Source organism: Dreissena polymorpha, chromosome 3 (assembly GCF_020536995.1).
Source record: "Dreissena polymorpha isolate Duluth1 chromosome 3, UMN_Dpol_1.0, whole genome shotgun sequence".
In the NCBI taxonomy this organism is placed as follows: Eukaryota; Metazoa; Mollusca; class Bivalvia; order Myida; family Dreissenidae; genus Dreissena; species Dreissena polymorpha.
The window spans coordinates 28,848,142-28,872,354 of record NC_068357.1 but is presented as its reverse complement, the minus strand read 5'-3'; the positions used below and the strand labels follow the sequence as shown (position 1 = coordinate 28,872,354).

Sequence of the window (24,213 nt, the reverse complement as noted above, 5' to 3'; positions counted from 1 at the left end):
AACATCTTTCCTTAGATTTCTGAATAATGAAATTGAGGGCGTTTTACATGTTTTATATTGTTTTGTGAATCTTCATTGAATCTTTATGATGGTATAGTATGTGATAAGGACAATTTTATAATATGGCATGCTAAATCTACTGCCTTCACATACAAGCTTTGTAACAACCCGTTGAGCAATAAACCCGTTTTGCAAAAACATTATGCACTTCTGGGTATTCTTCACTTAATTCCCAAATTGGTGAACATCACTTTATATAAACATTCAGCCTTGTTCGATCATATTTACGTTAGAGACGACAATTAAAACTTCCTTCATACCGTTTCAAATCAATATTTAACATTAAGTATATATGTAATGATTTTATTGCGAAACGGGCTGTTACACAAAATTCACATTGCAATAAGACATTTCAACACGTTTTTCCATAAATTATTGCATTTTTACGTTAGTACTAAATTGTTTGAACTCACTTTCGATACACATTATGTGTTGTCTTATCGTATTAAATCTCAAAATTATCACCCTCCATGCATTTTAAGTATAAACTCACAATTTTGTCCATTTTTTAAAACAATTTTATTTAAAAACAACACCTGAAACTGTCTTTTTACTCTTCCAATCCATTTGAATTAATTAATACAAAAGTGATGATTTTATTGCAAAACGGGTTATTATAAATTTTTCACATTGCAAAAAGACACTCCAACCCGTTTTGCAATAAGACACTCCAACCCGTTTTGCAATAAATTTATTGCAAAACGGGTTTATTGCAAAACGGGTTGTTGTAAATATCAAATTGCAATAAGACACTCAAATCCGTTTTGCAATAAATTTACTGCAAAACGGGTTTATTGCAAAACAGCTTGTTACAAAGCTTGTTTAAACTTCAGTATGTATCATCGTAGTGAATGCCTTTTTAATTTAATATGACTCTAGTATTAAATCAAATGTTTTTAAAGTGGCATGATACATAAAATGAATAGTGATATTGTGTGAGCTGAAATGACCAGATCTGTTGGGCTTAATCCCAACTTTTAAAGTTGTTATGCATTGTTTTATGTTGTATTTATTGTCCTGTATTGTTAATGCTTCAGGGATTTTTGCATTAAATATCCTTATGGTATCAACATTTATATATTGATGCTGTTTCTGGAGATTTCCGAATAATGTGCATATCCTTTTCATTATTTCAGTCGAGCATCCGTCAAAAAGCACATAAGTTGTCAAGTGTAACGTAATTTAAGTGCAGCTACTCTGTAAAGTTCATATTGTTTTATATGGTTATATTTAAACCAAACAACTCATCGCATACGTAGTGTTGTATTTGAACTACAATTCACATTTATGTCAATTTCAAAGCGCGTTTTCACAATTTTGTCTAGATCCTCTGAACCACGGGACTACAATGCCTCAGTTAACGGCAATCTGGATTGGAATAGCTGTCTCTACGTTCATGTGCATCCTCATCCTCTCCTGGTTCATCACAATCCGTAGGTTTGAAACTATTGTGATGTTACGAAATATTAATAGCTCTGTTGACATATTGTATAACTAAATTAACTGTATGCATGCATCGTTTAATTTATTTTAATACAACGCGAATATATATCGCAGAATAATAAGTTTATTATTGTACATTTGCCTGATTATAAACTGAATAATTGAGACGTACATCATTAATGGTCCAGAAAAGTGTGCGATAATGCAGAAGCTTTCATTTCAGGTCGTGCTTTTCGAACAGATGAAAACGTTACGCAACAGTAAGACCAACATTAATCACTATTGTTTGTGCACTGCATAGCAAATATTATATAAATGTTGACTATACTATTCGTAATTAATGTTGAACTTTTTATGCAAGTAGTCTCTTTATGTTCCAGACAAGAACTTGAATCAAACTTCTACATTCATCCAGTTGGTATGTCTTTTTATATGTAGTTTCAAATGTATTTTATAAACTGGCTTTGTCATTTGTAGAATGCCATGCCGTTTACAATACGACATCTTCTTGCTTTAAATTTACCTTAAACATAGTTAAGGTAATTCTTTACATATTCCTTCGTAACAATCGATCTTGAGAGCTTAATGAAATGGTAAATTGTTGTTTAATTAAAATAAACACTATCAATATAAGCTTAGTTAACAAATGTTAAAGTTTGGAGTGTGAGCAAAATTTATCTGCAATTTAATGCGGCATTCGGTGAAAAAATAAAGTTTAACAATTTCGACAGTGCATTTATTTTGAGCCTTAAATTACTATAAAACAACATTTTGTATAATATGAATACATGTAAAGATTTGTTCATAAGAAAATGTAGTTTTCCGTTGAAAATATTTTACAATTGTTAAAACAATAACAAATTAAATTATTGAGTGACTTTGTACTCAAAATGAGTTTATAATCATGTGCACGTATATTCGGGACATATAATCATTAGAAAATCAATTTTTTAAAGATGAATTAGTTAACATGATACCTTTGTCATTGCAGTCGATAGCACGAGCTCCAGCGGTGATTCTTCTGCTGCATACGAACATATCGAAGAGAAATTCAATAAACAGGAGTGGCATCATTGCGACAATGCTGGAATGTAAGGGAGAACATGTTTAAAATCCTTCAATTAGATTTAAGTCGGCCAATACGTGGTATTGATATCATATTTGAATTCGTGTTAAGACAGTTATCGTTTAATGAAAACAACGATAGCATGCTTACATTACATTCCTGCATTTTAACAATTTCACAATTGAAAACACATTATAATGAAATGATAAATGTGCTAAACAAGCCGATTGAGATACAATACAATTTGTTGTTACTTTTTTTAGTATTTATGGATATTTTTAGGCGATGACCCAAGCTTTGACAAGCTTTTTTTTTAATTCTGTAAGTATCGTCTCGTACTGAGTCGGAAATAATCGTAAAACAAGCGTATTTTAAGATTTCCCGCTTTACAATGTTGTTTGACTTTCATTATTCCTATATTGTACAATTATTGTTTGCTAACAATCATTTATTAATAAACTTAATTTCCTTTCGCTATTTCTTACCAATCCACGAAACTATACTCTTTGAAATTGAATTGAAATGAAATTTCCGACAGCACATTGCCAGTATTTCATCGATTGTTACATTTCCGGCATATGTGATGTAAATCACGAAACATAGAATAACTCAACCGATCTTCTATTTGTAAATTTCTAATTGTGTCGTGTCTTATTACCGCGTATCATACACTGTACACTTTGTTTTATTCAAATAAGTGTCCACCGTTATTACCGACTTACTAACAATCGAGTATAATGTAAATATTGTTTTTATTTTCTGTATATAAGAAAAAAATGAGTTTATACATATGTATTCATTCAGAATACTTCTAACCAGTAGTTTTTCATTAAAAAATGTCTAGTACCATTTTGACAAAGGAAAATGCGGTTTGTAAGTTGGTTCATGTAATATTATTTAACGTAATAAAGTTCGGTCAGGATATGCTTTTAAGTTGCAATTTTGCATATACACATTGTTGGTTGTTTACACTTTTTGTAGTGTTTTATCTGAAAATAATGAGCATACATTTAATTGCATCATGTTCATTTTAGTATACCATTGATAGGTTTTAACTGACCTTATAGACCAAACATAATCTGTTTTAGAATAACCACACATGATGAAGGCACAACATTGCAACAATTTAGACCACCAGGTACGCATGTTGTTGTTTTTTAATTATATAAATTGGGACCAATATCCATATTGTTTAAAAAATATGTCCACACCTGTTCACATGTATTTTAACATATAAATATTTCCCTAGTTACATTTTATTATATAAATATAAACAATGTCCGCGTTTCATCAAAGATTTCTTACATGTACAGTATTGTTATGCATCTACATAATAATCAAGGAATTATTTACTCAATGTTTAAACACATAATTTCCTAATGTTTCTAATAATATACATACGTAGAGAGAGATTTTACGATAATCATACAAGGAAAGTGTGATGTCCTTAAATTCGTTTATTTACTATTTTTGCTGATAAACCACTTAATAAAGAACAAATAATCTTTTATGATGATCTGTGTCAAATAAACGTACTCAAGTAAATTCATATGTTAATGTAACTGACGACGATTTAAGAAATGCAATATTATAAGCATATATTCTCAATTCAATAGAAGTTTAACTGGTCATAGGTCATATGATGTATTTTATGATGTTGACATGTAAAACTTATAATAAACCTTATATCGGACAAACTAATCAGGGTGTGTCCTGAATACTGAATGACCATAGAATTGATATTACGAACTGCTCAATAAAACACATTTCGCATGTTGGAACACATTTGGATCTTACTTTATCTGCTCTCTCTTTGGTGCGTTTTTCTTTTTCATAATAATGTTGAACATTAATGATAAGAAACATTTGAGTACATATAAATAATAATAATAATGATCATACGTAATAATAATAATCATACCCTTATTTTGACATTTAGAAATCATAGTTCTAAATATAAAATTATCATCGTGTACATATATATTTTATGTTGACCTACAACTGAATATACTGTGCGTTTTTTCAACTGGACCCATCTGTGTATAGTGATATTATAATGGTTTTTTAGTCATATCATTTATACCATAATCGACGTTACGTTACTCATTGAGGTTGAGGTAAGTTTGACTGATTATGCTAATATTAATACTACTGATGAAAGATAATGCCGAAACATAAACAGTATTTAAAATTATAAATTTATAATATTAAACAAGCCTGACGTTTATGATAGCTGTATTGTATTAATACAAAGTTTGCATAATGCATTCAGCAACAATATGTATGTCTTTTTCAAAAGAAACTATACATAAAACGCACAGCGCACAACGCTTTTAAACGAACGAGTTAATCATAGTTATATATATGCGTTACAATATTTAAAATAGTGAATAGAATAATTCTATTAAATATAAAACACATGTTGTAAAACATGCATTAGAAGGCACTTCTAACGCATTACTTTCATTTATAAAAATTCCAGATTATTTATTAACGGTTTTCGTCAATATTGAGAAAATTACAACGCAATTTGAATATCTACTGAAATCGAATTATCATTAATCCACGATTCAATGAATTTTCAATAAATAAGCAATATAACTCGAAAATAAAAATAGTCGCAAAATAATATTTTAAAATATTTTAAAATATTTTTTTTCAGTCAAGATCATAAAAGTTGATCGCTTTCAAACATGCACTGAATAAGTAATTGTTTATGAATGCTCAGTTTACTGTCAACTGATAACAAATATACACAAACATTTAATTGCAAATCCTTTATATGAGCTGAATGTCGATGGAATGTTCATACGAGTGTTTCAAGTGTCGTAAGATTAAAAGAAATTAAGGTCGTGTATTAACATCCATGTTCAACTTGATGGAAGAGCAATAGTTTTGATAGATTTTGAGAAATTAAAATAATACAAGTGTTTAGTTAGAAGAACCTGTGAGCGTAGTTTAATTATATTTTCAGAAGATTTGCCTGAGTCAAAAGAAGTTGATGTAACGATTGAACATCATTATGACGACATCGAAGAGGAACTTGGAGCCACGGCGGACCGCACTCAGCCAACTATGGAACACAAAGTTCGCACTCGCTCAAAAACACACATGAAATTATAATTCTGGCTGTTTTGTTTTAAACGAATATATCGTTTATTTCACTGTAATTTATTTCATTGTATACTTTGTCAACTGTTTAATTTATATTATCTAAAGTCAAACGTGTCACCAAATCAGCGAAATAATCTACACCTTAGTTTAACATGTTTCCTAGCAGATTATTCCTATTTAAAGGGGCGTTTTCACAGATTTTTGGCATGTTTTGAAGTTTGTCATTAAATGCTTGTTATTGATAAATGTAAACATTGAATCTAAAAAGCTCCAGTATAAAATCAAGAATGAAATTAATAAAAGGAAAAAGGTAGACCGCATCAGGGCTCGAACCAGTGACCCCCGGAGTCCTGGAGTAAAAACCAATAAGACCGCTCGGCCATCCGGCCAAGTATGAGTGAATGACGTATTTTATACTTTATATGAGCAATCTTCATAGTTTCACAAAATTAAACGACAACAACAGAACTCTACAAATTATTCAATCGTTTCGCGTTGCAACGCTTAATAATTTTCAGGTTTTTAAATAGTCAAAAGATGCATATAATGGCTATATAAGACCATGGTAAAAGTTCAGTATTACTGTTTTCTCACAAATATCATATCTAAAACGAAAAATTGCGAATCTGAAACAACCTCTTTGCAATTTTGTCAATTTACCAAAACGTAAAAAGATCCCTTAAACATTCACAAGAACATCTTACGGAACAACTAAGCACCATTATTTCTCTCGCTATTTCAGTAACGTATGTTAATCTTGAGAGATCTATTAGTGATTCTTGCAGAGATAAACGCCAATGAGCACAACAGTACAGCAGAAACAAAACCATAAGTCACCATTTTCCCTGATAAACAATTCTTGGATGAACACTGCTAAAATCCAACCTCAGATCCAAAACAAACACTTCAATCGCTACGCAAGCGACTTAAGATGATCTGATCGTACTTACATAATCTTACTGTGTTTCACAATGTTTATTTTATATATTTATATTTTATATTTTAGTTCGCAAGAAAATTCAGATACTGTGAGGACCTTAGGCGTACCCCTGCAGAGCTTATTCGTTTAGAAACTTCAGGATATTTTTCTGAACTAAACCAAAAATCTACATGCGCTGTGATTCCTTTAGCATATGAAGATCTGAAGAGACATGTTATTGATCCCGGTCATAAATATACGGCAATAAGACCTCGTCGCACATCATCGATATAGAAACATTGTGTCAATATAATATGATGGCTATCACATGTGTGTTTAAATGCTTACATGTGCATGTGAGTGTGTGATTGCGGATGTGAATTATATTTGTTCGAAAAGAACGACGTCATCATTTGGGAAATGTATAAACAATTACATAAATACCTGTCTTAATTACATCCATAATTTCCAATCGCCTGTAATAAGGTATAAGACCCCATACAAAGGGTTAAGTAAGTGTAAGCATTGATGAATTTTGTATTTAATGTCCATATATGCTAAAAAAAACATCCTCAATCAGGAAGGAAAAAAGTGCTTACGTGTGGGTGTGTTCGGTATGGGTGGTGCGTGAGCGCGTGAGTGCGTGCGTGCGAGAGATGCGTTTATCTGTGTTTTAAAAATGTAGATCATAAACAGTATTTGTTGAGACACGCAGATCGTGGAGTTGAAAAATATATCCTTGTTATTCTTGTGTATTGTCAAGACTTTTTTCGAAGAATGGTAGATTGTTTTCCAAACATGGAAAAGTCCATTGATAAACTGCATGCACTGAATATCAGAACACATTTCAACAAAATATACATGCTTAGACATAATGCAAGCAAGTGTATGATATTCCAGTATGTAGAGGAATAAATGTGCATCAAACACTGAACTGAGATAGCAACCAATGAAATTATTGGAATAGTCAACACGTCCTTGGTGCATTTATAGCTATCTTATTTTGTTAAAACAGTACTTATCATCCAGTTCATGCTGATTTATTATGGATTTTATCCGGATTTTTTTTCAGAAAATCCACCATTATTCCTTGCTATACAATTTGGTGACCGAACAATTTTCCGTGTATGAGAACCCAATGCGCAGGCTTCAATTGCAAAAAGCTGAAGAACTGTCTCTCGCGCGTGGCTTTTTTTGCTCCGTTATGGAAGAGCCATCCGTTATCGAAGTATCCGGATGACCGGCGTGTCGATTTGCATTATGAATTTATTACATTTACGTACCAAAACGAGTGTTCTTTTATTAATTAATACAAAAATTCGTAGACTTTCTTTGAATGTATCGAATATTTGATGTCTATGTACTAACGAGTCTATACATTCGTTAATAAACATAGGCACACTAGTATGATTAGTATAGGACTCATAAAAATAGTATAACAACATTTAATAAAAGAATATATATCAATGCTAATATGAATAAAAATATGTTTGCAAATATATATGCCTACAGCATACAGCTATGTACTTTCCCATGATAATGGCCTTTTTTACGCCTTTGTATTTTTATTCTTCTATATCATTTGTAAAAATGTCGAGATTTCCTATTTATAGAATGCTAGTACACGCAATATGTATTCGTGTTTGGGCTAATGTTAAGACATACATGTAGTTTATCTTCAATGCATCAGGTTAGGCTTGATACGACATCTGTCCGTGTGTGGGTTTTTTCAGCAATGAGTGATGTACGGTGAGAAAACCATGTCGGATAGTTCCTCGCAATAACACTGTTGTCTACAAACAGCTGTTATCTCTACCAAATTATTTGCAATATATGTAGTTCTTTTTGTCCCACATACCGATGGCTTTTATTCTGTACGTAGTAACTATAAACAAGTTAAACTAGATGTTTACACGTGAAATAAGCTTCTTGAAAATTCGACCATCGGTATAAGAAAAAACAAATATTTCCTTTATTTTGTTCATAAGCTTGATTCCCTTTCCCGGCACATAACGGGTTTTATTGCATGTGCGTAAAGCGTTGTCACAGATCAGCCTTTGCAGTCTGCGCAGGCTACTCAGGGACGACAATTTCCACGTTCAATAAAATGTTCGTTACAAGAAAGTCTTTTTTTAAACGAAAATCAAGTATAGGTATCGCTCCTGTGCATGGTGCACAGGCTCTCATAATATAGCTAATGACCAACGTTATGCATTGAACACGAATCGTGTATGCCTTGTCGTCATATCTATCGTCACACAACTCCACAGTCATATCTAGTGACCTTATCCTAGTGTACAGTCATATCTAGGGACCCAATTTCATTCCATTCCAGGGTTATATCATTTGTCTTCCGTATCTAAATATTTGTTTTGTGCCATAATTATCAAGCCATACATGTACCTCCCCCCCCCCCCATCCCACACAAATCGCAAAATCAACACAAACATAGATCACATAGAACAAATAATATACAATAACTTTAACACAACAACGTTATTGGTTGAACGTGTGATCTTAACGTACGTTGCCGGTTTATTCGGTCGCGAGGCTTTTCAAGGCCGTGTCACGTAATATGAATCACAAGTCTGAATGTAGAGTTAAAGTTCTTTATTTAAGATAAACAAATAATTTCAAAACCAAAGTAAACAACACAAAACGAATATTTCCTAAGAGAAGCCAAGGGTAAAATCTTTCTGCTTGACTGTGTATTTATAGTACCCGTTCCGTACTCAATTACTTCGTCGTGACTCTCGCCTGTCAGGGCGGTTCGCCGCTCTTGGACAGGTGACATATGATCCCGACGAATTTTTATGTCCCTATACGCGCGGCTTTCCAATTGAATAGACATCCCCAATTTGTTATCCACATCTAGAATACATCTCGGGAAGCCGCTTCTCCCTGACTTATGTATGTTTAATTGTTTCTATGCATTTAACAAGTCACGATACTTTTAGGTGTTATGTAGAAGAAACCTAATTGTATGTTATGACACGTTAATTACTTTGTTTTGGTTTGGTATCTTAATTACTAACCGTCTTTATTTAGTTATAGTGTAGTTATTTATGATTTTGTATATTTCTTGCCTCTGTATTCTAATATAATTACAATTTGATTATAAAATTATTTATCCAAATATAGTTTTTTATGTTACGTGACAGCCAAATTTACCAGTTTTCTGTTATCTTATACTGGGCCTAAGCTTATAGGCCCCAACGTGCTCGCGGGCTCAATATGAAAATAAGTCACCAGAAGCTGGATCTAAACTCTGGGTCATTACGTATCTGCAATTAAGTAAGGTAATTACAATAGGAGGCCAATTGGTTTTGGGAAAGGCATAAATACTAATTTTAGTCCATAAAACAAACAGCTGAAACTGAAAGAAATTAAGCTGTAAGAACACTGTTTCTTACCACTTAAACGATCGACTCTAATTTTGTTTGTTTGAGTTTTATATATGTTTCTAAAATTCGATAATATGTCCTTAATTACTAGTATCACGTTTGAGAAAGTGTTCACATACGCTTAATTTACTATTAATATTGAATATATAGAAACATCAGTGAAATAAAACTGTCTCAAACAGTGAATATTTAGAGTAAAAAGTATCGATAATTTGGTTTTACAGAAACTAATTGTGGATATGTTTGGTTTCTCCGTTGTAACCACATTTTTACAAAGGGCAACTACTCTGCATTGAATGTTTAAAACAACATGCGGATTAGCTTCCCTTGAACATACATGAATTTAAATTTCGTAGCGCCCAACAGGGACTTGGATTATCCGGGGCACAGGTGGTTAGCGTGTGGCTATGATATTAATTAGTGAAAACATCATTTTGAATGATAAATAATCATATTATAACGAAAAATTAACTTTTCTGAAAAAAAAATATTTCACTATCAAATATATATATATATATATATATATATATAACAAGGTATGCAACTCAAAATCACCCCAAAATGGGATGCATCGCTTTGAACAGCCATATCTTCATCAATTGTGCAGCGATTTTCACGATCTCGGTCTTATTCAACGCAGAAATGAATTTCCTTTCTGGAAATGTATATGTCTTGCAATATTTTTACAAATGCTGGGTCAACGTTTAAGAAATAACACGATACAAAACACGCATGACCCAGTTGACAGTGATCATGCAGTCTTTATGAATGAAATCTCCAGTTGTAAAGACACACCTCCGCATTTGACCAATAAAATCACTCGTATGTTTAAAATGTCAGTTAGTTGAAATGTATGTAAACAAAGGTTTCAAACGGCGCTGGACCGTTAGTCTTGATGCATAATGTAACGACAAGAACGGTAATAATGTTTTTTCATACGTTTTATTGAATTATGGTATCGAACTACATGAACTTTGTAGGGAAGTTGCCCTTTACTCTGTGAAGATTTCAGTCTTAAAGACTGCATGATCACTGTCAACTGGGTCATGCGAGTTGTGTATCGTGTTATTTCTTAAAAGTCGACCCAGCATTTGTAAAAATATTGCAAGACATATACATTTCCAGAAAGGAAATTTATTTCTGCGTTGAATAAGACCGAGATCGTGAAAATCGCTGCACAATTGATGATGATATGGCTGTTCAAAGCGATGCACCCCGTTTTGGGCTGATTTTGAGTTGCATACCTTGTTATATATATATTTGATAGTGAAAATTTTTTTTCAGAAAAGTTAATTTTTCGTTATAATATGATTATTTATCATTCAAAATGATGTTATCACTAATTAATATCATAGCCACACGCTAACCACCTGTGATCCGGGATGGCAAAAACACAATAATGATCTTTTGTAAGCATTAAATACACCACTCGTGAAAATATTATTTTCTATGATCACTCGTGATTTAAAATCGATATATCACCAAATCCAACAATAAGCCACTAGTTTGAACATATCATTGTATATTCTTATGCAAGAGAGGAATCGTAAAAAAATTTACGTAACAAAGGTTAGCCCACCTACCTTACGTTATATTTGCGATGTTAGGTGAAACAAACATAATGTCGTGTTAGCTGTTACAGAGTTACTGATCTTTAGCAACGTTTTCATGTTTCTGTCTTCACCCCCGGAAACCCGACATGCTGTGAGAAGTTGGACATGCTAGGAGATGTAGCCGATATATTTCAAAGAATTTCGGTAGGGTATGTAAATCGAGTTCTATAATTATTTAAAGGCATTTTTGAAATAAAATATATTTTGGTGCATGCAAAGGAGGTATTACCATGTATGTTAGAAAAATCCTGGTTATTAATATTCAGGATTTATTGAAATATGGCTATTTAAAGTCGACGATGCAGGGATTTGTCCCAAATTTAGCACTTTATTTACAAATTTCTTTAAAGATATGTCAGTGAAAAAGTTTTTCACCGACAATCATATTTACCAATGTCCCCGAGTAACATATCCGCCAGGGTTTCTTTAAAAAGTTCGTATTGTTGGAAAACTTCGACTTTACATACAACGTATTGATGAAAAAATGATATGACATGGTGCTGTACAAAGATGTCGAGATATGACATGTGTCAAGGATAAATTGCACTTTTAGTAGTTTGAAAATTTTGTTTTTACTTGAGGTCTTCAAAATATCAAATTTTATGTAAAAGATATATATTAAACGCATACTTTAGAACTAGGTAAAGATAGTCGGCTTCAATGACGCTCGCGATAGTAACTCCGCCTTTTCATCCCTACGCAAGCGCATAACTAGCAAACGTTTATATTCGTAACTCCGCCTTTTCACCAGTCCGCATGCACAGAGTGCTAGCATCCCTATTCAGCCCTAACAATCCCAAACAATCCGTTTTCACAACAAAAAATCCTTAAAACCCCCTAGAGTGGATTGTTAGGGATTAATCCTTAAAAAAACCTGATTGTTAGAGATTAATCCCCAAAAAATATTCATCTCTTAGCAACCCCGTATTTGCGGAAAAAAATCCCTAACCCTACCGTATTTGACATAATTGAAATAGAATCATATTCGATTTAACCTATCACTATCTTTGTATAATATTAACTGTGACTATTCTATCAGGAAAATCAAAATGTATCTATTTAAATTCTTACCTTTAAAGGGACCACAAACGACGAAAAAAGAAAAGTTCTAAAATACCGTATGTTTTGACAATGTTTAGTTTATATTGATTAAAATATCACTACTGGTATATTACATTACTTGAAAAAAGTTTATATTTTCAGTATATTCGATAATAAAATTTCGCGATGTGAAATCGAAAGTACATCGCGAAAATAGGTGACATAACGATATACACACTATAAATAACGCAAGTAGATTGATCATTCTATAAATAAAATATATATAATTCACTACGCATGCAAAATTTGCCTTCCTGGATTTACCACGTGACGATGATGATCAATCTACTAGCGTTATTTATAGCTAACTGGTAGTTTAACTAGTATTTTAGAACTTTTATTTTTCCGTCGTTTGTGGTTGACGGTCCCTATTAATACGCATTTCAAAATAACATATATTGATAATTAAACTGTCAAAAAAAATAGCCAATTAAATTATGTTTGGAACAGTCTTACAATTTGTTTCAAAACAAATGTGTTTTCAATATTGATTTCAACAATGTAATACATATACGTATTGATTTGGTCATTGCTGTATAATGAAATATTAATTAAGATGCTATTTTTTATTTTATTTGATTAATCGATTTCCAACGGTGATCCATTACTAACTCAAATCACAAATGCAGCAAACTGCATGTCCTGAAACTTCTTCCCTCAAATCGTTTTATATCCTTAATTTGTTATAATTATTTGTCAGTATTCACCATTTTATGTGCGAATAGTCATTTATAAATTTATATACAGTATTTTCTCATTGTTGTGATAAATTTAAATTCAGTTTAATATAATAGTTTATGTTAGTTGCCACTGTTACCAGCTCACAAATATTAACCTGTCCATTCATAAAGAAAGTTTGTGTGTTTTAATAGATAAAATTGCTCAATAATGTTTTGAGTATGTATTTATCTAACAACTAGTAGCATTTTAACGCTTCAAATACGTGTTTATTTTTATTTTTTTGCATGTTAGTATTCAGGATTTATTATAGAAAAAACGAGTGTCTGTAACTTTGAATGCACATCGACTCGTAGACGTCATCAGGCATCAGTAGAAAACTGTGCTGTACTGCAACTCGTTAAGTAGTTGCGGTTGTTTTAGTTGCAAACAATATATTTTGATTCAGTGCAATAAGACTGTTAATATATGGTTGGGGGCTTCTGATATCATGTTATAAAAGGCCCGTTTGATATTTCGTGTGATACGTCTTGGCAAAGCTTGCCTTTTCCTACGCCATATCAGACTTGTCTGATATCACATAAAATAACGCACACTATGTTCACTATATAACACAGGCCAAACCCAGGTATAAAGTAATTTGTATAACTCGTTAAGTTAACATTTGTAACATAAGATTGATCAGATTAACTTGCATTCCTAGTTTATATTGATAGTTTTACAACGCAGCAGGAATTCATTGATATTTCACACGTAACTTGTGTTTATAGACGGCAGACACAAAGTACATGATATTGTATTAATATATCTCTTCGTGTTTGTTGAACTTAACATCATGTTGATAGTAAAGTTGTTATGTGTGCAATCATGTTTGGCTACCCCGAAGATTTTGACATGGTTAAGTACGTTAATCCTACAAAAAATATATATATATATTGTGAAATTAAATGAAGAACTTTCGCTTAAGTACAATTTTGTCTTATATAGCGCCCTTTTCATAGACAATTATAAATGGAAGATGCTTGTCTTGCCTAAATATGCATTTGTATAACATGAAACTAGTTTTAACAATGGTTAAATGCTTTCGTGGCGTATAGGTCATATGCATTCATTTACATCAATATGTCTCGGGTCCCATTCTCTCGACAGGTGCTCTTTTTTAATCGTGGTTTTTGTTTGTTATATGATTATTTTTAATATTAAAAATATTACATTGTTGTTTCTACATTCATTAAAATGACTAAGTTTTTAAATTGCAATTCAATGTCATTTATTTCACAGGTAAAACTACACCATTTTTATACACTAAAGAAAACGTATTTTAAAACACAAGCTAAATGTGTGTATTACCTTTCTGACATGTGTAGTTCCATGTCAAATATTGTTTGTTACATTTTGAATTGATTATGAACAATCGATCATTTACACATATTAGTATTAAGTTTGGACAACTGAGCCAATCATTGTGGAAATATGAATTGCTGAAGGACAAGAATGAATAACTTAATGTTAATTCACGTTTATTTTATAAACAGACACACACGCGTTTTATAATGACACGTTGTGCTATAACTTTGCTTTACTTATACTTGATTTTTTTTACACTTGAACAGATAACGTAATAAATAAATATAATAAACGCTGCCCAAAATGAAAAAAGAAAGCGTTATCTTATCATTGAAATTTAAACAAAAAATCCCAAATTCTGCAGCCCTAAATAAAGTTTATATTGTGAATATATCACCTTTAATTACCTTTATAAGACATTTTACATTTAGATACATGCCCAACGACTAAAAACAAACTTACTCCAGTAATTTACGCAATAGCTAGGTCTTCTGTGATAACAACGAGTGTAATTGTGATAGCCTGCATCATCAAACGTAAGTTTAAAAAAACATTGAAAATCTACTGCATGACTGTTTACTTTCTATGTACTTCTTAGCAAGAAAATACTAACTGAAGAAGTAGTTAGATAGTTGAATTTTTAATACAGACGACGATTTGAATTCTGAATATATTTACAATTTCATAAGCAATTGTAATAATGTTTATTCGCTCAAGAATAAACTGTCTTATTCAACGCAAACACTATTTTCCTAAGTGATCGCCGAAACCTAAACCCCAATTTTATAACCCATCCTACCCAGTCTACTCTTACATATAGACTCGTCCACGAAGTATAAAACCACTGCCCGTGCAAATTGACGCTCTTTTACTAGCTTGTCGCATCACAGGGTAGGTCGCGCTATGGTTTACAAGTTTACATTTACCACCCACCCTCCCACTTAATTTTTATTGTAACACGATGCTTGCCAGATTTTTGTTATATTCCAGTGTTGTCGAGATAACGAGCTCCATTGGAAACCCACATCGTCATGGCTGGGACTTAACAGCGTACGGCACACCGTCAGTCTGTCCAACGGTCTACTTAGTTCGGCCCCCGACGACAGGTTCCTGCGTAATTGACTGTAGCAGTTTTAGAGAATTTGCTAGACTTGGATCAATAAACTTTTGTTAATATTGGTTGTTTTCGGGTACAGTTTTCCAGAGTTATTTTACCTTCAGTGAAGTTTTATATCTGGTTTTTACTCTGGCCTTGAAAAAAAAAACATTTTTGGATAACGAATAGAAGTGATGTATAGGCATAGTTTCCACGAACACACTTCCCGCTTGTCCCGGGGGATAGACATTATGTACTTAAATTTCCCGCCGTTCTTGGGGGAACCTGTATAAGACAATTGATCCCAACCTTGACATTATTATGCCAAACCTTTAAGATAATAAATTGCGTAGTTAAACTGTTTGGCGTTTGGCGTTGAATAATGCAGATTGTGTTACATTCGTACACATGGTTTGCGTTTTGATCATTAATATCTATATAAAACATACATTTCCAAATAGTCTTAATTGCTGTCATCTTTTCATTTCAGGATTTAAATCGTCGGGGTCTATTACTGAACGGTAAGTTTAAAGTATCAAGATTATTTTTAACTCCAGTTATTATAAAACCTATATGTTATCAAAATGAAATTACAACTGTATACATATAATAATATTCTTACTACATATGTTGTCAATGAAGGTAATATAACTTAAATGTGTACACTAGAATCTATAATACAACATGCCATAATAACAGATTGAATTTATAAAAGAGCTTCAACAAATTTATATCGTAAACCACACATAATATTTTTAAATTCACGCGTATGCAAGTTTTCAGCCATAATGATCCAGGTAATAGAAAAAAATAAAAATATATAAATATATGTAAAAATAAATAAAGATAGATCAATATATATAAATAAATAAAAATAAAAAAAATAAAAATAAAATAAAAATAATATATATATATATATATATATATATATATATATATATATATATATATATATATATATATATATATATATATATATATATATCTTTAAGTTAACATTTAGAGTGAATCTTCGCGTTATGAACCAAAATTTAAAATATTTCCATCTTATAAGCTATTTTCGAACAATATTTCAGCTAGGTTAGCTAAAGAACAATATTTCATACATGTATTTAAACCCCAATTAAATTTCATTTGAATATTTATCGACGTTATGACGTCATAATTGATATGACGTTATCTCCATGACATGTTGACTTTGTAATATATTGTATTTTATCCCACTTTTACAGCGAAATCGGTTGATTAAGGCCCCGTTGATTAAATTTCATCTATAATCAACGGCAAGGCTATAATCAATGGCACGAAATGACGTCATCAACTGCCGAACCGAGACTACTTTTTCCCACGCACCTCGTCACCTGTATTTGCCAAGTGCATCAATAATAAAAACAATCTCAAATGTTTGTCAATCTTAATGACCTTAAAACAAAGGAAAGTAGCAAAAAACGAGTTTTTTGTCATTTATTGTCATTAAAACCTAGTATTAGGTAAATTTAACACTATGCAAATAGGTTCTGTTGTTGTTGCTCCCCTTTGAAGAAGTCAGTTCGAGTTGCTCCCCTTTGACCGTAGAAAACAATCGTCTGGACCAAGAAATCCTGTGTTCATTTACAAGATATACTCGGATATGCGTCCATCTGATTTTTCTTTAAAGCATCTTTTCTACCTGGCAATACGCACAAATGACACTGCATCCCGGTGATTCTTGCGTCAACAATTGGGTGTCAACAAGTTAGGTCAGATGCTGAAGGCCATGGCAAAAGACGCCGGCTTTCTCAAGCACAAGAGAATAACGAACCACTCAGTTCGCAAATTCCTGGTCCAAAAACTTCGAAATGAAAACATTCCACCCACTGAAACCATGGCCATAACAGGGCACAAAAATGTCCAGTCCATAACCAATTATTCCAACATATCTGTTGAACAGCAGCAAAAGTGTTCATTCTTGCTCAGTCCAGTAAATGTAACAATCCAACAGATTCCTCTTGTTCACCTTCACGCACTGAAACTATGGCCGAAATGCAGCCTAGACAACCGATGTCTACCGTCGAACAAGTTGATCTTGATGTTCGCCCCACCCAGTCACTTCACTTGCAAATGTCTTTCTCTTGTTCGAACAACTTTGCCTCACAATTCTTTGGTGCCACTTTCAACATTCAAAATGTTAATGTATATAATTAGCTTAAATCCAAGTAATCTTTGTTATTTTGTCACGAAATAACCACATATTATAACAAAGAAGGAAATGTTGTGCACCTCGTGATCGACTCGATAGTTTGATATCGAAAGTGAATTGTGTGTGGTGTTAGGCTACGTTGTAAACAAATGTAGTTCCTTGTGTATAACAACTTAATGCCATATTGATATCATAAAACTTAAAGATTTGCAATTCAATATGATTAAAATTGTAATAAATAACGCTCGACACTTTGTTACAGAACGATATTCTGATTAAAAAAAATGATTATTTGATCAGCGGTTATTTTTGGAACGCGGAGTAATACACTGACCTTGGTTACACTACAGTCATTATCAAAGTACGACAAACACTCATGAAAACTTATTTTGTTTAAATAAAAATAGTTTACTGAATAAAAAGTGGGATAAATAGAATAATAGGTTAGTGTTGATTATAGATCAGGTTTATCATGCTCGGCACGAAAACGAAAAAGCACTCGCCAAGGCTCGTGCTTTTTGTTTTCTAAGCCTCGCATGATAAACCTGATCTATAATCAACACTAACCTATTATTCTCTATATGTATATATATAACGCCTTAAGTTTTAAGAACTTATTTAGGCAAAAAAACGTATTTTATCCTATAGTCTTTTACGTCCATTAACGACGAGATGTTTATTTATGTAATATGGAAATGTATTTTATAGTTATAGTGGGACTTTTTTATTCTTATAGTTTTTTGTGTAAAAAAGGCGAATAATTATCCGTTCAATATGTTATTCCTTTTTTATTATTTATCTCATCAATGTATGGTTTCCATCGAATTAATGATATTCTTTTTAGTAATATACCATGTAGGTATATCATAGTCATGTTATAATCCTATTCGTATGATAATACAGAAATCAAACTAGAGTCAGTTGAACACCGTTAAGATCATGGAGTATATTTTAAGTTTCAGAAAAGAAAATTGAGTAAAGAAAAGAATATTTTTTTTTAATGCTCAACGTCTTCGGTTACAAAGTTAAATTTCGGAAGCACCTAATTTAACTCAGATAATGTTTGTTTTCCTTTACTTTTAGTCAATAATTGTTTAATGGTATCTTTTAATGCTGTAGCTACAAAAGCATTACCTGAAAACAGGGGAAATCATGACAGCTTTTGAACATCTTTACTATGACATCGAAGACCTTCAAACCGTACATGCGCTACATCAATCTACGATTCGGCAGCAGGTTACGGTACTGTAAACCAAAAACGAAAATACTTATTAAAATCAAGAAGACACATTCTAGTATTATGCTTGAGTTAAACATAATTCGATTTTGAAGACACTAAAAATTTCCGTTGTTTGTACACCTTAAGATGTGAAATGAATTGTAATTATAGCCCTCTCATCAATTTACCTTTACGTTTAGCATATAAATGGATTTCTGTTTAATTATCATAGGTTTCCCCGGATGAACAGCATAACCCAAATCATTTAACGCCACGGGGCTTGTCAGACCGAGTTAATGGAAACTCAGCGTTTAAACAACCGGGACAAAGCACATCCACGTGCCATTCTACTGCCTTGCCGTATGAGTATCTGAAGAGATCTAGTAGTGATCCTGAACAAAAATACACGGCTTTGAGATAATTCTAACAGATAACAGTTAAATCCACCACATTCAAGCCAAACGATATCGTCGTCTCTAAAGCGGATATGGAAGACAATATTACCAAGACAATTGGTTATAATCTCTTTTATTTCTTTTTTTTTTTAATTTTAATCGCGATTTTATAATGTCTATTTTTATTTCACCTACATGTTTTGTAAATAATTATAGGCCAAGTGTGAGATTTGGATCACCTTAAATGTAAAGACATAGTTCAATTCCAGAAACATTATCAGCATATATTTTCTTTCAAGCTAGTCTTTTTTTAAGACAATTGACCAATTAACTACATTAAAGACAAAACATAAAATACGATGTTTAACATAAATCATTAATAAAGCCGCGGTGTATCGTAAAAGCAAAGCATTGTTTTTTTAGCCGGTTTAAGGGATCCAAAACCTCATACTCATTCCAGTTTTAATCATTTGCGTATGTTTTTTTTTTTGCATAAATGTGTCTTGACTTTTACATTTGTTGTGTTATCTCTGTTTAACAATTGGTTCCTTTTCATACAAAGAACGGCATGGTATGCTGATGTTTTCCTACTGGTGCTGCAGCTGACATTTCAATTTCTTTTGTATCTATTTGTGTACGTCATGATTAATATGCATATATCTGACCAACATCTATTATTTGCTTTTTTATCTGTATTATCTGCTTTTATACTTCCGTTGTGTAATTAAATGGTATTTTAATTTGACATTTATTATATGTTTTGATTGAATAATGACGCTTTCATATTAATGTTATAAACTCTTAAATTTTGTGTGCTTACATCCGGGTCTAATGTGCGATTTTGGCGCTCCTACACACTGTTTAAACTACCAATTTAACCCACCATATTGTTGCATTGATTATGCCGAGGTCACCAGCTGTGTTTATGTGTGTAAATTGTTCTTCTCTTGTGTGTGGTGTCGTTTACAAGTGGTCTGGCGGTAGCTGAGTAGATATCCACAATTTTGAAGGGCTGGACAGTACAGTATGCATATATTGCATATATTGTATCTCGGCAAATAGGATTTGGATTTTCATTGTATAGTTGATGAGTTGGGAGTAGGGTACCTCGCCCTAAAGTTGATTTTGCTCGAATCGATGTGAAAATAATTCCTTTCATATTTGTATTAATGACAGTAAATTTGTTTGTGCTTATAACGAAAAGAGGTACTGAAACTTCGTTTAAAACAACGTTCTTAATTATTTATAAACAAACCGTTGTGATTTTACTTTATTTCCTTACGTCAATTATTTAGCTACACCTGAAACTACATTATAAGAACCACCGATTTTCCGTCTTTACATTGTCAGTTTACTATTGATTGTTACATAAACCTTAATTTCCTTTTGCATTGGTAAGGATGTAAATGGTTAAGAACAAAGCCGCTCTACGAATTTTTAAGTTCGGCATTGTCCGGTGTCCTATTCCCGCTTGCTCTTAGACTTAAACCCTTACACTATTATTGTTATTCACGTATATGTACACGACATTGTGAGAACAAGCCCCTTTAAGGGAATAGCTTTTACTGTTAATGCAATCTAATGATTATACGATGTTATATTTTTAATGGCAAAGATTTATTTGTCCATGAATACATATAAAAGTAGCTACTTGAGCCAATGTCCAATTGGATCATTTGACTAAAAACATATTTCGCATAGTGCCTTTAATTAACGAATACCGTTTCTCCATTTGTATTTGAATAATACCACCTTACTTTTGATACCATGTATTGAGGGTGTTTCAAATAGTATATATTTACCTTGGATTTCAGGGGCACATCTGTTCTTACCCAATTAATTGAATAATTTAACCTTAATCTTCATGACAGTTAAGATGCATATGGTTTTGTCAACATTTAAATGTTTTAAGTCATTTTATACTTAACTAAAGGGTTAAAAAGGGGGCTAAAGGGATGATAAGAAATATTGTAATTTTTTACTTTTTTTCTCAAACCTATGACAATATATAGAGAATACTAGGTCGGTGCCGAATGAAGCGAAGTTTATTTTGCGAGGCTTAGAAAATCTGAACTACGAGCCTTGACGAGTGGTTCAGATTTTCGGGCCGAGCAAAATAAAACCTCGCTTAATTCGGCACCGACCTAGTATTCGATTTATCCCATCAATTTTCTTAGTCGTTAATTATTTCGTTAAAAATAGATTAGGAAAATAAAACTTTACGAAAACCCCAAAATTATTTTAAGCAAACATCGTTTTATTATTGATTCATCCCGAGCCTAATATATTACAAAAAGATCAGTCAATAACCTGTTTTTCTATTTACCATACCTCTACGACCCCGATTAAAAAAAAATAATGACAAACATACTAAAAAACTGCAGCTTTTGCGGGAAAGAATATGTCTTTTGTCTTTCGACGTGTTAATAATGACGTCATGAGTACGCGCACTTAATATTTGTAAAAAAAATGTTTGATTGCCTTTTGTGTTGCATTGTGTGTTTAAAATATATTACATCTTGGTATCAAACTGTTTGTTTTGTTGAATCTGATTCGATTTTACTAAAATGATTACTTTATAGTTGATTCCGAGTAATATGACTATAAGAGTCCGCCGCGCGTGACAGCCACATTTCAGCATCGCCGAAATAAAGGAAAATATATTCAACAGTGGTTTATTTCGAAAATGCACGTCTGATGATGGGATAAACTAGCGAAGCCTCTTTTTAAATGGTAGCATACATTATAAATAGGACGGATACAGCAATATTGGTTTTGTTATTGTCAGACTAAACAAAATCAAAGATGCACAAGCAACTGTCAATCAAGAACTTAAAACAAATACCAATTCATATATTTTATTTTAAATGATGTACATCAATCCATAATTTTATGCCGATGCACGAGAGCATGCAAAAAATTAGCTTAACAATATAGTAGAGGTCAATTTTATCAACGCTGAAATATCAATTCTTACTCCCGATGTAATGTTACCGAGCATATTTAAGCACGCGATAAATATAATTTAACATCTATGCGTTTCAAACATAATGTATGTGACTGAATCGTTCGACTGATTGTTACTTTCATTGAAATTCTGCCACTTCTTTTTAATCGTTCTGTATAGGGTGTAACATAGTGATATGCCCTGCATATAGGAACATTAAAAGATCTATACTTTGGCTGAGAATGAAACTTTACTTACCTTTTTCTTTACAACTCACCGAGTCACTATTTAAGCAGCCATGATTTCATTTGCATGCGATCTTGTAAATTTCACAGAACATCATACAAACAACAGACATATCCGTTTAAAAACATTCCAATCATTAACTGCAAATTCCACTTTCGTTGTTGTTCTTAGTGTGTCTGAACTTCAATTTCATGTTACGATATCTAAGTTTGTGCGCATTGTAAGCTTTTTATAACGTTTATTGACCTTACCTTTTAACCTTCGCTGCATGTCGGTTTTAATATGCATACAATAGTATGTTATTGTCAGATCACTCACATTTCTGATTTGGTCGCATCCATTTTGTCGCGTTGGATTGTGGTAAATTTAAGTAATTTCTGGCAGCGACTCAACAAAGCATGAAATAGTTTTGTTTTACATAAATTTCTGTTCAAAATGTAAATATGGCGGTTTATTTTTGCTTGATGTCATTTTGAGCGTTTATGACCATTTTAATAGTCGATTGACGTCATCGATGACCAACTTGTGTTCCACCGACCATTTATTTTGAGGCAATCGACAAAGAAATATGGGTCTGTCAACGACAGTAATTCAGTCAACGACGTTAACACCGATTTCAAAATATTAAGAAAACTTGTAAGAAATACTTAATATACTGAATTCACATTGATTGTACAACAATATAACAGACAATGTGAAGATATAAATTTTAACCTCCTTCATGTACAAAACTGTCGAAGATGTGTTGGGAAAGGATTGCTGATATGTATAACTATAAATATTATGCTGCATTTGGAAATTTCAATGTTATTGATTTGGAAGTGCGGCATTGAAAATACTAGGTCGCATAATTGAACACTGAGCACAGAAACGGATAAAACATAGTATGATTTTGAAAATCAATTTTTACAAAACGAAAAGCTCAAACGCATGGTGGGTTAAATACATACATTTCTGACATTGGAGTGAATTTGGCCCAAAACGACCGAGGACACCGTAAAGGAAAAGCAATTCTAAAGAATAGGTCAGGCATATTATGATTTTATTATTGGTGAAGATATGTATGTTCACGGGATAAAACCATGAATTGTATCAGTAAAATGAGAAATAAATATTAATGTCAAACTAGACAGTAAGAGAAAATTGATTGATTTATTTCATTTTAATTTTTAAAAAATCAAGGGGGAAATAAACAAAAAGTATTCCTTTATTAAGAAAGATATAATAAACTAATTGATCGAGCAATTCAAATAATTTATCAATGAACATTATATAAAATAATACTGTTTACGGTAATTAAAGACGTTTACAATACAGCAAACAATTGAAATTTAGAACGTATTGCTATTATTAACTACATTTGAACCAGAACAACAATTGTAAAAA

The 24,213-nt window shown here is 32.1% G+C and overlaps 3 protein-coding genes across 5 annotated transcripts in view; 2 read left to right on the top strand and 1 right to left on the bottom strand.

Annotated features, from left to right (window-relative positions):
- Positions 1 to 7,450, top strand: part of LOC127873458 (uncharacterized) — a 185,126-nt gene extending 177,676 nt beyond the window's left edge. The window contains exons 4-10 of one of the 2 annotated variants that reach the window (XM_052417339.1): positions 1,386 to 1,493; positions 1,727 to 1,763; positions 1,884 to 1,921; positions 2,495 to 2,594; positions 3,658 to 3,707; positions 5,544 to 5,656; positions 6,690 to 7,450. In XM_052417339.1, coding sequence (XP_052273299.1) covers positions 1,386 to 1,493; positions 1,727 to 1,763; positions 1,884 to 1,921; positions 2,495 to 2,594; positions 3,658 to 3,707; positions 5,544 to 5,656; positions 6,690 to 6,896 — 653 coding nt within the window. In that variant the 3' untranslated portion in view covers positions 6,897 to 7,450. The remainder of the gene's footprint in view (positions 1 to 1,385; positions 1,494 to 1,726; positions 1,764 to 1,883; positions 1,922 to 2,494; positions 2,595 to 3,657; positions 3,708 to 5,543; positions 5,657 to 6,689) is intronic. The other variant, XM_052417340.1, reaches the window with a different exon arrangement.
- LOC127873452 (uncharacterized) overlaps positions 1 to 19,792 on the top strand; it is a 209,543-nt gene extending 189,751 nt beyond the window's left edge. The window contains exon 11 of the mRNA XM_052417328.1: positions 19,472 to 19,792. Coding sequence (XP_052273288.1) covers positions 19,472 to 19,660 — 189 coding nt within the window. The 3' untranslated portion in view covers positions 19,661 to 19,792. The remainder of the gene's footprint in view (positions 1 to 19,471) is intronic.
- Positions 1 to 24,213, bottom strand: part of LOC127873462 (uncharacterized) — a 211,531-nt gene that overhangs the window by 165,530 nt on the left and 21,788 nt on the right. The window lies entirely within an intron of this gene.